At 42.4% G+C, this 15,445-nt stretch overlaps 1 protein-coding gene across 2 annotated transcripts in view; it reads left to right on the top strand.

The window, feature by feature from the left end:
• The window catches only part of CDC42BPB (CDC42 binding protein kinase beta), a 188,209-nt gene that overhangs the window by 87,300 nt on the left and 85,464 nt on the right, over positions 1–15,445 (top strand). For both annotated transcript variants that reach the window (XM_077463713.1, XM_077463712.1), the window contains exons 8-12: positions 6,331–6,579; positions 6,670–6,749; positions 9,174–9,340; positions 10,540–10,659; positions 14,241–14,374. In XM_077463713.1, the coding sequence (XP_077319839.1) occupies positions 6,331–6,579; positions 6,670–6,749; positions 9,174–9,340; positions 10,540–10,659; positions 14,241–14,374 (750 nt within the window). The remainder of the gene's footprint in view (positions 1–6,330; positions 6,580–6,669; positions 6,750–9,173; positions 9,341–10,539; positions 10,660–14,240; positions 14,375–15,445) is intronic.

Raw genomic sequence — 15,445 nt, 5'->3', positions numbered from 1 at the left:
AAAAAAAAAAAAACTTTTTTTTTCTGTTACATTTTCTTTTCTTTCTGATATAAAACATATCTAATAAAACATTTTAAAAAAACAAATTTCTTCATCAGTTTAGGCCAATATGTATTCTGCTATATATTTTTGTTAAAAAAAATCCCTATAAACGTATATTGGTTTACACAACGTTATAGCGTCTACAAACTATGGGATATATTTGTCTTCATCTATTTTACACTAGTCATGGCGGCGATCAGTGACTTCTAGCAGGACTTCGATGGACTAGCTGACACTTTTTGACACTTTGCCTGGAACCAGTGACACAAATACAGTGTTCAGTGCTAAAAATATGCACTGTCACTGTACTAATGACACTGGAAAGGGCTTAACATCTAGGGTGAGCGTGTTTAACTGTGTGCTGCTTTTACTAAGGGAAGTAGTGGATTCTAGTCCCTGCTTTGCAAGAACACAGAATCCATTCCTTCTTTCCTTATCCACCCACTGAGGAAGTGGATACCGGGGTTATGGCAGCTATCTGCTGCTATAACGATATCCTCCTTCAAAGTACCGACGTATAATAAGTGGTTCATTTTTTATTTTTATTTTCTTTCTTTTTATTTGATATATATATATATAATTTTACACACGCACACATCCCCCCCCTTTATAATGCATCTTATTATATACATCTAATGCAGAACTTTTACATAGTTTTTTTGCTCAAGGTAGGTCAATGTGGCATAATGAAAGCAATTGACTATAAGGCTGCTTTCACACTGAGGGGGTTTTTCAAGAGCTTTTGACTAAAAAAATAAATAAGGCGGTACGTTTCTGTTAAAGTTAAAAAAAAATCCTGCTTGCAGCATCTTTGGAGCATATTTGAGGAGCAAAAAAACAATAAAGTGCCAAAGACTCCTCATCCTATTGGAAAGCAGTGGAAAATGCGGCAAAAACATGGTTAAAAACACGCCCGCAATGCGTTTTTGATGCGCTTTTTTAGTCACATGTCCTTTAAAAACCCCACTACAAATGCAATAAAATACACGTTTTTTGCCCTGGATCAGAGTCCTAAGGCTGCTTTCACACTGAGTTGTTAACGTGCCTGAAAAGTTCAAGAAAAAATGCTTCCCTTTAAAATCAATGCAGTGTGTTCACACTGGGGAGGTGTGCTTCCATTGCGGTGAAAAAAATAAAATAAAATCCTGCTTGCAGCATTTTTGGAGCATATTGGGAGTTGAGGAAAAAAAAAATGCTGCTTTCTATTAACAGCTTCTGGACCACCCACCGCACATTTAATGTGGCAGGAGCGGTCCGGCTGCGTGAAACGACATTACCTGTTCGGTGTTTCCTCTTTTGGGTCTGGGGCGTGTGCGCATGCCACCGGAGACCCGCTTCTGCTGTCATTAGACACAGCGGGAACCAATCAATGGGTCCGGCGTCCGGTGGTTATCTCTTTTGCCAGTCAGTTCATCCCCCAACACAGTTAGAAATCACTCACCAGGAACACGTTTAACCCTTTGCTCACTCCTGATGTTAACCCCTTCCTGGCCAGTGTCATTTTTTACAGTAACAGTGCTTTTTTTTTTTTTTTGCTTTTTTTTTAGCACTGATCACTGTATTAAAAAAAATCGTTGGTCGCTGCCATTGCTAGTTTAAAAAAAAAGCCATAAATCTATCTCATAGTTTGTAGAGGGTAATAGCTTTAGCGCAAACCAATCAAGAATGTTTGACAGCGGTTCTACGATCGCTCCCTAAAGAAGCCTTTGACCGTTTCCAGCTTTGAAGGTTGCCAAAAGTGTGTTGTGATTGGATGGTGATTGTTTTGAAGGCCAATAAAGGTAATTTTTTTTTGTATCTTCTGTTTTGTTTGTATTCGGATACCATTCACTGAACTCGTACTGGCTATTCCTTTGCCTTTTTTAAAAAAATAGTTTCCACTGTTTAGGTTCTCTTTAACTGCTTCTGGACCATCCACCACATTTATAGTGCAGCAGGGCAGCCCGGCTGCGCAAAATGACATATGTGATTTTGGGCACGAGATCTGGGGCATGCATGTGCTGCTGGAGCCCTGCTGTGATTGGTCACAGTGGAAGCTAATCAGCAGGTCCTGCGCATGAGATCGGGGCCACGCACGTGCTGCTGGAGCCCCGCTGTGATTGGTCACAGTGGAAGACAATCAGTGGGTCCTGCGCATGAAATCTGGGACATGCACGTGCTGCTGGAGCCCTGGTGTGATTGGTCACAGCGGAAGCCAATCACCGGGGGCTGTGATGGTCGCCAAGACCCGTTGATCGTTCTGAGGAGAGGCGGAACAGCAGTCTGCCTATGTAAACAAGGCAGAGCTCCGTTCTACCAGAGAGGAAAGTGGAGAGCTTTTTTTTTTTTTTTTTTTTTTTTGCATTTTTCGTTGGATGTGTTTTTAGTAGCAAAAAGTAAAAACAAAAATGTGTTTTCCAAAATTTTTGCGTTTTTTTATCGCAAAAAATAAAAGCCACAGAGGTGATCAAATACCAAGAAAAGACAGCTCTATTTGTGGGGAAAAAAGTACATCAGTCTTATTTGGGTACAACGTCGAACGACTGCGCAATTGTCAGTTGAATCAACACAGTATTGCAAAAAATGGCCTGGTCATGAAGTGGGGGGTAAAACCTTCCGGAGCTGAAGGGATAAAGGTAGGGATAGGGGCTTAAAAGAAGGCAGCAATTTCCCTCCATATCAGCCAACTTTACGACATGTAATTTCCTCCAAGACCAGGTGCGCTTTAAATGTTGGCAGCGCAATTATTATTTTGTAGTTGCTGAGCGTCTTGACAGTCTTACACTGTCTGCAGTGTATTGTCCTGGACAGATAAACGATTACAGAATGTATGTAATTAAGTAAGACAGATCCTGCTCCCTGATATGCCTGTTGCACAGACAGCACTACTACGGTTTATGGCAGCTTTCCAGTTTAGCGTAGAGAAAATGTGGCGACGCTGGCAGCTTATCAAACCGTCTGTCTCACACTCCGTGGTGCCAGACCAGTTCGAGTTTCATTCACAACTTTTTAGATAACGCAGCTCGATAGCCAGGCTTTTTAAAGGTCATCTCCACCCAAAAAAACTATTTTCTGATTCAGTATGTTTATTAACCACTTCAGCCCCGGAAGATTTTACCCCCTTCCTGACCAGAGCACTTTTTGCGATTCGGCACTGCGTCACTTTAACTGACAATTGCGCGGTCGTACGATGCTGTACCCAAACAAAATTTGGATCCTTTTTTTCCCCCCACAAATAGAGCTTTCTTTTTGGTGGTATTTGATCATCTCTGCGGTTTTAATTTTTTGCGCTATAAACAAAAAAAGCGACAATTTTGAAAAATTAACAATTTTTTACTTTTTGCTATAGTATCCCCAATTTAGAAAAATAAATAAAAATGCCTTCAACAGTTTAAGCCAATATATATCCTTCTACATGTTTTTAGCAAAAAAATAAAAAATCGCAATAAGCGTAAATTGGTCGGTTTGCGCAAAAGTTATAGTGTCTGCAAACTATGGGAAAGATTTATGGCGTTGTTGTTTTTTTTTTTTTTTTTTTTTTTTTTTTACTAGTTGCAGTGATCTGTGATTTTTAGCAACAGACAGATCGGACACTTTTGACACATTTTTAGGACCATTGACATGTATACAGAGATCAGTGCTATAAATATGCACTGATTTCTGTGTAAATGTCAGTGGTAGAGAAGGGGTTAATACTAGGGGCAATCAGGGGGTTAAATGTGTCTGACTGGGGGGAGGAGACCTATCGTTGTTTCTATTTAGTAGGAACCAACACTAGAACAAACTTGTAGATCTCCTCTCCCCTCACAGAACAAGGATTTGTGTGCAACGGCCCCTCGCCCTCTGGCAGCTCTTAAAGGGGGGGGGCAACGTACCCATACGGGATTTTGCACAGCCGTGCCATTCTACCGCAGTATATCTGCGTGAAACCGTTGGCAAGCAGTATATAAACAGGAGTACATAAAACCTTGGTTTGAGAGTGTTTTGCAAAACGAGCAAAATTTTAAAATTAAAATTTGACTTGCTATACAAGTAGAGTCCTATCACAACTGAGTATAAAAAGAGAAGGGGGCGCCTCCTAAGTGTAGCAATATGGTTACATTTAGACCCCATTCACACCTGAGCGTTTTGTAGCTTGAAGCCTGAAGCTACAAAACGCTAGAGGGGAAAAAAATCTATTATTCTCAATGGAGATGGTTCACATCTCCACTCCAAGTCGCCTGAAGCCAAACGCCTAAAGCTCAAACAAGTTCCGGACCCTTTTTTGTCGCTCGAATTGAGCAGATTTGGGCATTTTTCTTCTTTTAACATTGGTGACCTTTTGCCCTGCATAGAATCGCGGTAAAAATCGCTGTAAATTTGCGCGATTTTCTGCTTGAAAACGCTACACTCAAGTGTGAATGCAGCCTTAATGAAGGTAAAACATTTAGCAACCCACATGGTTGATGGTTAAAATGGGCACATCTAAGTATGCAGGGATCTGGGGTAAAGCTGTCCACATAGACCGTCCTCCACACTGTAATGCATGTCATCCCTTCCATGCTGCGCTCCACGAGTGGTTCAAGCCTCGCTTTCAGATCGCTCTACTGCAGGGTAGTCTTCCCGGTTATGATTGCAAACTGACAGCGGTGAGAGCCGGCAGAGCGGAGGACTGTCTATGTGGACAGCTTTACTCCGGATGTTTACATAGCTAGATGTGCCTGTTTTAATCATTAAGCATGTGAGTTGCTAAATGTTGTACCTTCATTAAATGTAACCAAATTGCTACACTTAGAGGCGTCTCTCTTCTCTTTTATACTCTGGAGCTCCTGCTGGATTTTTCTTCTAATACCCTTGTGGAGGCTTCCATTTTGTAGATGGACATTTTATGGTTACACAACCCATCACATTGCTAAAAAAAAATTATATGGACTATAAACTGAAGGATTTATGAATAATTTGTTGCGGAACGAATCATCTGAGGTTCCATTATTTTTTTAATAGGGAAATTCACTTTTGATTCGCATGTTTCCGGAACGAATTGCGCTCGAAATCCAAGGTTTTACTGTATACAAATCCTAAGCAAACGGCGATTTCACAAAGGAAGTGATAAAGTCCCACAACACAGGTAGACTATAGTAAAATACCAATGATAAAGCTATCGGAATGTTACGTGAAGACATCTTCATCATAGATCAATAGACAGCAAAGTTACCGGGGGGCAGACTCGATGGACTACTCAGTTTTTCTGCCGTCACTTTTCTTTGTTTCTATGTAGTAACATTCGATAAGAGATAAAGTGGAAGGTTATAATCTTAACGTAGCTACAAACTACCCTGTCAAGGCATACAACAATCCCACGCAGGGGATCCAAAAGGAGATGACATCTTGACATTCCCACAACCCACCGGCCAGCCAGAGCGGCTCATGAATACACAAAATGCTCCATAGAAGAGAACTAAAGTGAAGGGAAGAAAGGAGAAAGGCTCGTCAGGAGGAATTCCAACGTCAACACTTTCTGGTTGCAGGAAATACATTTGCTCATGTATGGCCAGTCTTAAGCCGCGTACACACGGGCGGACTGTCTGGCCAACTTAGTCCGTCGAAACACATTTCAGCGGACAGTCCGCTCGTGTGTGGGCTTCAGCTGACTTTTTCAGCGTGCAGTCTGGCGTACTAAGTATTTCGGAATTTCCGTAATATTGTCCGTCGTACTTTGGTTTCAGCGGACAATCCGCTCGTGAGTAGGCTAGTTCGACGGACTAAGAATGGCGCATGTTTAGAAAGGATTTACACGGCGGAAGGGTGCATTGCTGTGTATTGGACTTCCTATTTCTAGTCCCGTCGTACGTGCTGTACACGTCATCGCGCAAACTTTCGACGGACTGTTTGTGCATCCGTGTGTGGTCAAGTCCGTTCATTCGAAAGTATGACGGACTGTCCGTCGGATTGTCTGACGGACTAAGTTGGCCATACAGTCCGCCCGTGTGTACGCGGCTTTAGGCTTGAAGTCATGCCTCCAGAAACAACGTGAAGCTAGTTTAAGAGCAACACATAGGAGTTATTTTGTTTTTTTGCCTAACAAGCCAATAGAGGCACATTGTGCTGTCAGGGTCACCACACACAGTAGAATCTGGTCGCATACTTTAGATTTAACAAATCTTTGTAATATGAAGGCCTCCCTAAATTTTCCAGGCCCATTTGTGTGCAGGTAGGTCCTGGCGCTATTGCTAGATCTAAAGGAAATTGTACAATCAGATCGTACCGTATCCTAATGATATGCAATATACCTATATAAGCGTTTTGATGAGGATAATTTCATTTTTACAGGAGCGGTTCCAGTTCCCCTCCCACATAAACGATGTGTCGGAGACAGCAAAAGATCTGATCCAAAGGCTGATCTGCAGCCGAGAGCGTAGACTGGGACAGAATGGAATTGATGATTTTAAGACTCACACGTTCTTTGAGGGAATCGATTGGGAGAATATCAGAAATATGGAAGCACCTTATATCCCAGATGTCAGCAGCCCTTCTGACACATCCAACTTTGATGTGGATGATGACATCCTAAGGAACCCTGTACGTTGTAATACATACTGACACTTTCATATCAAACGACACTGTTCCTAATATGTTATTGAAGTTTGTTGTATTCTTTATTTTCCACAGGAAGTGGTTCCCCCGAGTACGCACAGCGGGTTTTCAGGATTCCAACTACCTTTTGTGGGTTTTACCTACACCACAGAGAGGTAAAATTTGTATACCTTAAAGGTAGCAGTCCTAAAACATTATACAGCGAAGTCCTAACACTGAACTCCGGGCTCCCCTTCAGTCTTTCACAGTTGTACAGACCCCTCTCCTGTATGGAAATGGCTTACTCTGATTTCACTGCACACTGTGAGCTTCTCATGATGTGCAATGGAAGCTGCAGCAAGTCAGGTAACGCACACCTCACTTGTGGAGGACATCCACAGTCGTTTGTGTGTATATGTATGTGTGTGTGTATATATATATATATATATATAAAGTATATGTGTATATATATATATATATATATATATATATATATATATATATATATGTGTGTATATGTGTATATGTATACACACCCCTTTTAAAATGTCAGGTTTCTGTGATGTAAACAAAAAATGAGCAAAGATAAATTCAGAACTTTTTCCACCACCTTTAATGTGACCTATAAACTGTACAACTCGGTTGAACAACAACATCTTTTAGGTGGAGGGAAGTAAAAATATATATTTTTTTTATAAAAATGGTTGCATAAGGCCCCTTTCACACTGGGGCGGTGGGTGCCTCGGCAGTAAAGCGTCACTATTTTTAGCGGTGCTTTACCGTCAATTTCGCAGCGCTTTTCCCTCCCGCTAGCGTCCGAAAAAGTGTTAAAATCACCCTCAGCAGTGCTTTACTGGCGGCATAGCCGCGCTGCCCATTGATTTCAATGGGCGGGAGTGGTGGAGGAGCGGTATACACACCGATCCAAAGATGCTGCTAGCGAGACTTTTTTTTTAGCTTCCTGCCAGCGCGCCGCTACAGTGTGAAAGCCCTCGAGCTTTCGCATTGGAGAGACAGGAGCCGCTCTTTCAGGGTGCTTTGCAGGCGATATTTTTAGCGATGTAGCGCCTGCAAAGTGCCCCGTGTGAAAGTGTGCACACCCGTAAACAAATACTTTGTTGAAGCTCCTTTTGATTTTATTACAGTTGTCGTTTTGGGTATGAGTCTATCAGCATGGCACATCTTGACTTGGCAATATTTGCCTACTTTTCTTTGCAAAAACACTTCAAATATGTCATATTGCGAGGGCATCTCGTGTGCACAGCCTTCTTCAGATCACCCCACAGTTTTTCTTTGGGATTCAGGTCTGGGCTTTGGCTTGGCCATTCCAAAACTTCATCTGGTGAAGCCATTCCATTGTTGATTTGGATGTATGCTTTGGCCTGTTGTCATGCTGAAAGATGAAGTTCCTCTTCATGTTCAGCTTTCTAGCAGAGGCCTGAAGGTTTGTGCTAATATGACTGGTATTTGGAACTGTTCATAATTCCCTCCACCTTGACTAATGCCCTCCACCTTGACTAATGCCCCGTTCCAGCTGAAGAAAAACAGCCCCAAAGAATGATGCTGCCACCACCCTGCTTCACAGTGGGTATGGTGCTCTTTCGGTGATGTGCAGTGTTTTTGCGCCAAACATTTATTTTGGAATTATGGCCAAAAAGTTCAACATTGGCTTCATCAGACCATAACACATTTTCCCACATGCTTTTGGGAGACTTGAGAAGTGTTTTTGCAAAATTTAGCCAGGCTTGGATGTTCTTCTTTATAAGAAAAGGCTTCCATCTTGCCACTCTACCCCATAGCCCAGATATATGAAGAATGTGAGATTGTCACATGTACCACACAGCCAGTACTTGCCGGATATTCATGCAGCTCCTTTAATGTTGCTGTAGGCCTCTTGGCAGCCTCCCTGACCAGTTTTCTTCTCGTCTTTTCATCAATTAGAGAGGGACGTCCAGTTCTTGGTAATGTCACTGTTGTGCCATATTTTCTCCACTTGATGATGACTGTCTTTACTGTGTCCCGTGGTATATCGAATGGCTTGAAAATCCTTTTGTACCCTTCTCCTGACTGATACCTTTTAACAATGAGACCCCTCTGATGCTTTGGAAGCTCTCTGTGGACTATAGCTATTGATGTAGGATGCGACTAGGAAAATGTCAGGAAAGACCTACTAGAACAGCTGAATTGTATTTGGGGTTAATCAGATGCACTTTAGCTGATGTTTGAATGTGAAGATCCCAGCGTTCAACTTCAGTGTGTTTCCTATTTTTTTTTTCCTTTCCCTACATTCCCTCTCCTTAGTTTTCCGTTTGCTTCCATGTCACTTCCCTTACCATATTTATTCATATTCCTTTTTCATTTCAATGTATCCCAACCCCTCAATTGAATTTTTTTTTGTTTGGGTGTTGCTTGGTTTTTCAGAAAGACATTATTCCTGTGGAATTTATTAAAATCGTCAACAGTTTCGCAAAATAATTAGCTTGGTAAATGATAGCCAATTGATTTTCAGTATTGGCATAATAGATGCCCACAAGGATTAGCAAGTACTTAAAGTTTTGACCAGTGTATTTGAAGGATGCAAACAATCTTCTTTTCCATAGTTGTTTTTCAGACCGAGGCTCGCTGAAGGACTTTATCCACACAAATGCTGTGACCAAGGATGAGGATGTGCAGCGTGGTCTGGAGAACAGTCTGCAGGTTGATGCCTATGAGCGCAGAATACGACGGTTGGAGCAGGAGAAGCTGGAACTAAATAGGAAGCTGCAAGGTTGGCATTGAGTTTAGATGTATTACAAAGAATTATCCGTTCTTTGATCACTACTTAGATCTCAATCACACGGATGTATCTATGTGTACACCTATGCGAAAGTCCGTCTTTACATGCAAGTGATACTCAGGTGTTCCACGCATCCACATGTGGGCGGTCTTATTTAAGCTCTGACAAAGCTGGAGTATTCTTGTGTTTTGAAATGTTCCGTGGTCATCGAGCCCTGCTGTCCCGGCGTCGTGGAGCGCCATCGAGCCCTGCTGTCCCGGCGTCGTGGAGCGCCATCGAGCCCTGCTGTCCCGGCGTCGTGGAGCGCCATCGAGCCCTGCTGTCCCGGCGTCGTGGAGCTCCATCGAGCCCTGCTGTCCCGGCGTCGTGGAGCGCCATCGAGCCCTGCTGTCCCGGCGTCGTGGAGCGCCATCGAGCCCTGCTGTCCCGGCGTCGTGGAGCGCCATCGAGCCCTGCTGTCCCGGCGCCATCGAGCCCTGCCGGAACTTTTATTATGGCTAATGTTTGTGCAGTAGTGCTCTATGGGGTTGATTTACTAAAGGCAAATAGACTGTGCACTTTGCAGTTGCACCAAAGCTTGGTGAATGAGGTTAAAGCTTCTTTGCAAAGAGTACCCATTCACATGCAAGGAAAACCCCCCAAAAAACAGCATTTTTGCTTGCACATGATTGGGTGATGGAAGTCAGCAGAGCTTCTGCTCATTTATTGCAAAGTGCACTGTCTATTTGCCTTTAGTAAATCAACCCCTATGTGTGGAAACCCGGAGGTAGTAAGAGAATGCTGTATAAGACCGGGATGCGATCATGCTAACCAGCCTAAACCTCTTTTATCTTTAGTAATTTAGTCCAATGCATGTCCATTTGGATGCAGTGTCTGCACAGACACAACCACCAGTCCTAATTTAACAGCCGCTCAAATGCAGGTTCTTGTCCTTGAACACCCACACAGCTATGTCCGTGCAGCCGCTGCATGTCAGTACATATAGAGATAGGACTTGCCTGCACATAGTCACACAAAACACCTGTGCAGTTCCATGCAGGTGAAGGCGACTCTTCACACAGATGTGCGCAGAGATGTGTCCATGATACCTTGCATATTAAAAAAAACACAAGATTCTCCTTTATTCAGTTTCTTTGATAGTGAATTCATTGTAGACAAATAACACATGTTCTGAATTCTGATTTCCCCAGAGTCCACTCAAACAGTCCAGTCTCTCCAGGGCTCCTCTCGAGCAATAGGAACCTTAAACCGTGACAAAGAAATCCGAAAACTAAATGAAGAAATAGATCGCTTAAAGAATAAAATATCAGGTATGCCATCTGAGTTAGAGAAGTTTCCCTGTTCTCCCATCCTGCAGCTTGTCTTTTACCTTACATTCTTATGGACGGTAGTGGGCATCATTCTGAATTGTGATCCCCCCGTCCCCATTAGTGCACAGACATTTAGCTCTGTCCTTTGCTGTCCCCTTATATTTGCATACACTGATATATATTTGAGACAGCACTGAGCTGAATGCTGCTTATAATTTTTGGTGTAGAGCATTTACAATGTACTCTAATCAGTCACACCTTTTCACTTGCTCCATTTTAAACGCATAAATGTTGAGTGAAACACATGAATACATTCGTTGATTAACTCCATAGTGCTATTCATTATTGTGGAGCAGAAAAAAAAAATGCTAGTCAGGTAAGTATTAATGTTATGCAATCTTCTCCGCAGCCAGCAGGGGGAGCTGTAGTCAGCATTTCACACGTTGTGTAGTGTCGCACTCAGCTGTGCTGAAAAAGGCCTGCTTGGTCAAGGGGGCATTTATATCAGTGACTCCTCCCTTTTCAGTCTGCTCGGTACCAGGTTTTGAGGCCCCTTTCACAGGGGTATCTCCATGAAATGGGATCCACTTTCTCAGTGGCGGATCTCTCAGCGGGCACACGGCAGATCCATCTCCAGATCTGTGCTAACTCATGACCTCCAGTGCTCTTTCACTGTGGACAGCAGCAAGAGTCAATGGCTGCACTGCTATCAATCTATACAATCAAGAGCCGAGAACCCCGGGCAGAGAGCGCGCATCCCCATGGGTCAAGTTCTAGGGCTCAGTAAGTAAAACGGTGGGGGCGGCTGGGAGGCTGGTCACTGGCATGTGTTTTTTCACCTTAATGCATAGATACATTAAGGTGAAAAAAAAAATGAAGGTTTACAACCCCTTTAAATTTACCACCAATCCTGCCTGGTCTTCAGCTGATAATGTACATTTCTTAGGCCATGTTCATACTCGAGTGTTTTTCAGCTAGTAAAATGCTCCACTCTGAATCTCCAAAATGCCCACCAGCAAAATCCCATAAATTTTTATGGCCCCTGTTCACATCTGAGCATTCTGTCGCCTGAAGAAAAAACGCCTCAAGCTCAAAAAAGTACACACGCTTCTTTTTGGCAGATTATAAGCGTTTTTGACCCAATAGACATGAATAGAAATGCCTGAAAAACGCTTGTAAAATGCTCAAATAGCAGCTCTCCACTCCCTAATTTCCCCTCCCTAGTGCTTTCTATTGGCTAAAGAAATTCGCCTGAAACACAAAAGCGCTTGTAATACACTTTTGAAAGGATTTTAAAAAGCTGCAAAAAAAGCTTAAGAAAATTGCAGTAAATTGATATGGTCAGGTATGAATGAAACCTTAGGCCTCTTACACACTGCAGCTCAGTATACAGCTTTTTTTTTTTTTTTTAACTAAGCTAAAATACAATGCATCCGGAAAGTACTCACAACGCTTCACTTTTTCCACATTTTATTATGTTCTAGCCTTATTCCAAAATGGATTAAATTCATTATTTTCCTCAAAATTCCCCCATAATAACGTGAAAGAAGTTTGTTTGAAATCTTTGCAAATTTATAAAAATTTATAATAATAAAAAAAAAACATGTACATAAGTATTCACAGCCTTTGCTCAATACTTTGAAGCACCTTTGGCACCAATTACAACCTCAAGTCTTTTTGAGTATTGAGGCTACAAGCTTGGCACACCTATTTGTTGTTAGTTTCTCCCATTCTTCTTTGTAGGTCCTCTCACGCTTCATCAGGTTGGATGGGGATCGTCGGTGCACAGCCATTTTCAGATCTCTCCAGAGATGTTCAATTGGGTCCAAGTCTGGGCTCTGGTTGGGCCACCCAAGGGCATTCACGAATTGTCCCGTAGCCACTCCAGTGTTATCTTGGCTGTGTGCTTACGGTCGTTGTCCTGTTGGAAGATTAACCTTTGCCCCAGTCTGAGGTCCAGAGCACTCTGGAGCAGGTTTTCATCAAGGATGTCTCTACATTGCTGCATTCATCTTTTCCTTGATCCTGACTAGTCTCCCAGTTCCTGCCACTGAAAAACATCCCCACAGCATGATGCTGCCACCACCATGCTTCACTGTAGGGATGGTATTGACCATGTAACGAGCGGAGCCTGGTTTCCTCCAGACACGACACTTGCCATTCAGGCCAAAGAGTTCAATCTTTGTTTCATCAGAGCAGATAATTTTGTTTCTCAAGGTCAGAGTCCTTTAGGTGCTTTTTGGCAAACTTCAGGTGGGCTGCCATGTGCGTTTTACTGAGGATTGGCTTCCATCTGGCCACTCTACCATACGGGCCTAATTGGTGGAGTGCTGCAGAGATAGTTGTTGTTCTGGAAGGTTCTCTTCTCTCCACAGAGAAACACTGGAGCGCTGTCAGAGTGACCATTGGGTTCTTGGTCACCTCTCTGACTAAGACCCTTCCTCTGATCGCTGAGTTTGGTCGGGCGGCCCGCTCTAGGTAGAGTCCTGGTGGTTCCAAAATTTCATTTGTGGATGATGGAGGCCACTGTGCTCATTGGGACCTTCAATGCTGCAGAAAAATACATTCAGAAAAAGCCTGAAATTATGTCTGAAGATGCTTGAAACAAGAGTATCATGTGCAAGTGGTCTTAGGCCAGTTTCACACTGCAGCGCCGGCCTGTTAGCGCTAAAGCGACGCTAAAACTGCTAGCAGGGCACTTTTAACCCCCTGCTAGTGGCTGAAGAAGGGGTTGGTTTGTGCACTGGTGCGCAGTCATTTTGGAACAGGTAGGGGTCATCCCCAAACTGTTCCCACAAAGTTGGGAGCATGAAATTGTCCAAAATGTCTTGTGCTGATGCCTTAAGAGTTCCCTTCACTGGAACGAAGGAGCCAAGTCCAACCTCTGAAAAACAACCCCACACCATAATCCCCCTTCCACCAAATGATGACCAGTGCACAAAGCAAGGTCCATAAAGACATGAATGAGCGAGTTTGGGGTGGAGGAACTTGACTGGCCTGCAACCCGATAGAACACCTTTGGGATAAATTAGAGTGGAGACTGTGAGCCAGGCCTTCTCGTCCAACTTCAATGCCTGACCTCGAAAATGCGCTTCTGGAAGAATGGTCAAACATTCCCATAGACACACTCCTAAACCTTGTGGGCAGCCTTCCCAGAAGAGTTGAAGCTGTTATAGCTGCAAAGGGTGGGCCAACTCCATATTGAACCCTACGGACTAAGACTGGGATGCCGTGAAAGTTCATGTTCGTGTAAAGGGAGGCGTCCTCATACTTTTTGTTTTCGGTAATATAGTGTGTGTGTGTGTGTGTGTATATATGCGCGTTTGCATTATTATGCATTTTATAGCATCCTTTTAGTTTATGTAATATTAGATTCACCGTCCTATTGAATGTTATTTATGATTGGCTAGCCCTGCATCACTTTTAGATTTATAAAAGCAATCTTCCCCTGCTGGTCTGTCTCCTAAATCCATAGTGCTCTGTGAATCCTTTTATGTATTCAACTTTTTATTAAGCAAGGGTCGTTTGGTTGCATATATAATAAGAAAATTGTTAAAAAGTGTTAATGTTTCTCTTGAAAGATTCTGGTCGAATAGAGCGTCAGCTTGAGGATGCAGTTTCAATACGGCAGCAGTTAGAGGATTCCTCGAACAAACTGAAAGGCCTTGAAAAGCAGCAGAGAACATTAAGGCAAGAGAGGGACGATCTGCAGAAGGTATGTCATTTGGGAACATCGCACTCTGAATGTCTTGATTTTAGATGTTTATAGTCATATTGTTAGTGAGTCTGAATCAGAGCTGCACGATTCTGGCTAAAATGAGAATCACAATTTTTTTGATTAGAATATATATCACGATTCTCACGGCGTAACATCTTTCGCATTAAAACAAAAAAAATTGAGCTAGCTTTACCATTTCTTTTTATTCATTGAAGTGTATTTTTTCCCAAAAAATGGCATTTGAAAGACCGCTGGGCAAATACAGTGTGACATAAAATATTGCAGCAATTGACATTTTAATTCCCTAAGGTCTCTGCTAAAATATATATAATGTTTGGGGGTTCCAAGTAATTTTTTTAGCAAAAAAATATTGATTTTTAACTTAAACAAGTGTCAGAAAAAGATTTAGACTTTAAATGGTTAGACTTCCTGTATTTACATGTTTAAAAACTTTGCAGACTCCTTGGATTTTTTCTTTACACACAGAAGTTTATCCCTTTGATCTAAGAAGGAAGAGTTAAGCCCCGTACACACTATCAGATTGTCTGTTGAGTTTTTCCTTCAGATTTACCAAAACCATATAATATGAGGTCAAACCTTAGGAGTTTCAATGTGTATGCAATCAGGCAGGCCCTTCTACTACATGGTTTTGGTAAATCTGAAGGAAAAACTCGGCAGACAATCTGATAGTGTGTACGGTGGGCTTTAGTTACAATGTTTCATTTTAAAAACTTGGCAGACTGCCCAGATGTTTTCTTTTGACAACTGAGTGAGCAGATAAGTCTCTCCACTTGTTATATGAAAGAATCAGCAAACTGCAATAGAGATCTCTTCAGAAGGGTTGAATTGAGATCACAATTTTTTAACGATTAATTGTGCAGCTATAGTCTGAATATATCTTTATTTGCTCATTATATCTAAAAGAAACAATCCATACTGTGGGACTCCCTAAATCTAGGACTCTGTAAGCCGCCTGCTTTAGCTGGCTTTCTCACCGATACTCGTGATCTTTCTGAACCTTTTAACCTTTTCAATTCTGACATCAATCCAATCCCATTTTCAACAGTG

The sequence above is a fragment of the Lithobates pipiens genome, unplaced genomic scaffold, assembly GCF_037356315.1.
Source record: "Lithobates pipiens isolate NorthernLeopardFrog02 unplaced genomic scaffold, aLitPip1_a1.2 Scaffold_30, whole genome shotgun sequence".
Classification (NCBI taxonomy): domain Eukaryota; kingdom Metazoa; phylum Chordata; class Amphibia; order Anura; family Ranidae; genus Lithobates; species Lithobates pipiens.
The sequence above is the reverse complement of the archived record's forward strand: the minus strand, read 5'-3'. Positions and strand labels throughout refer to the sequence as shown.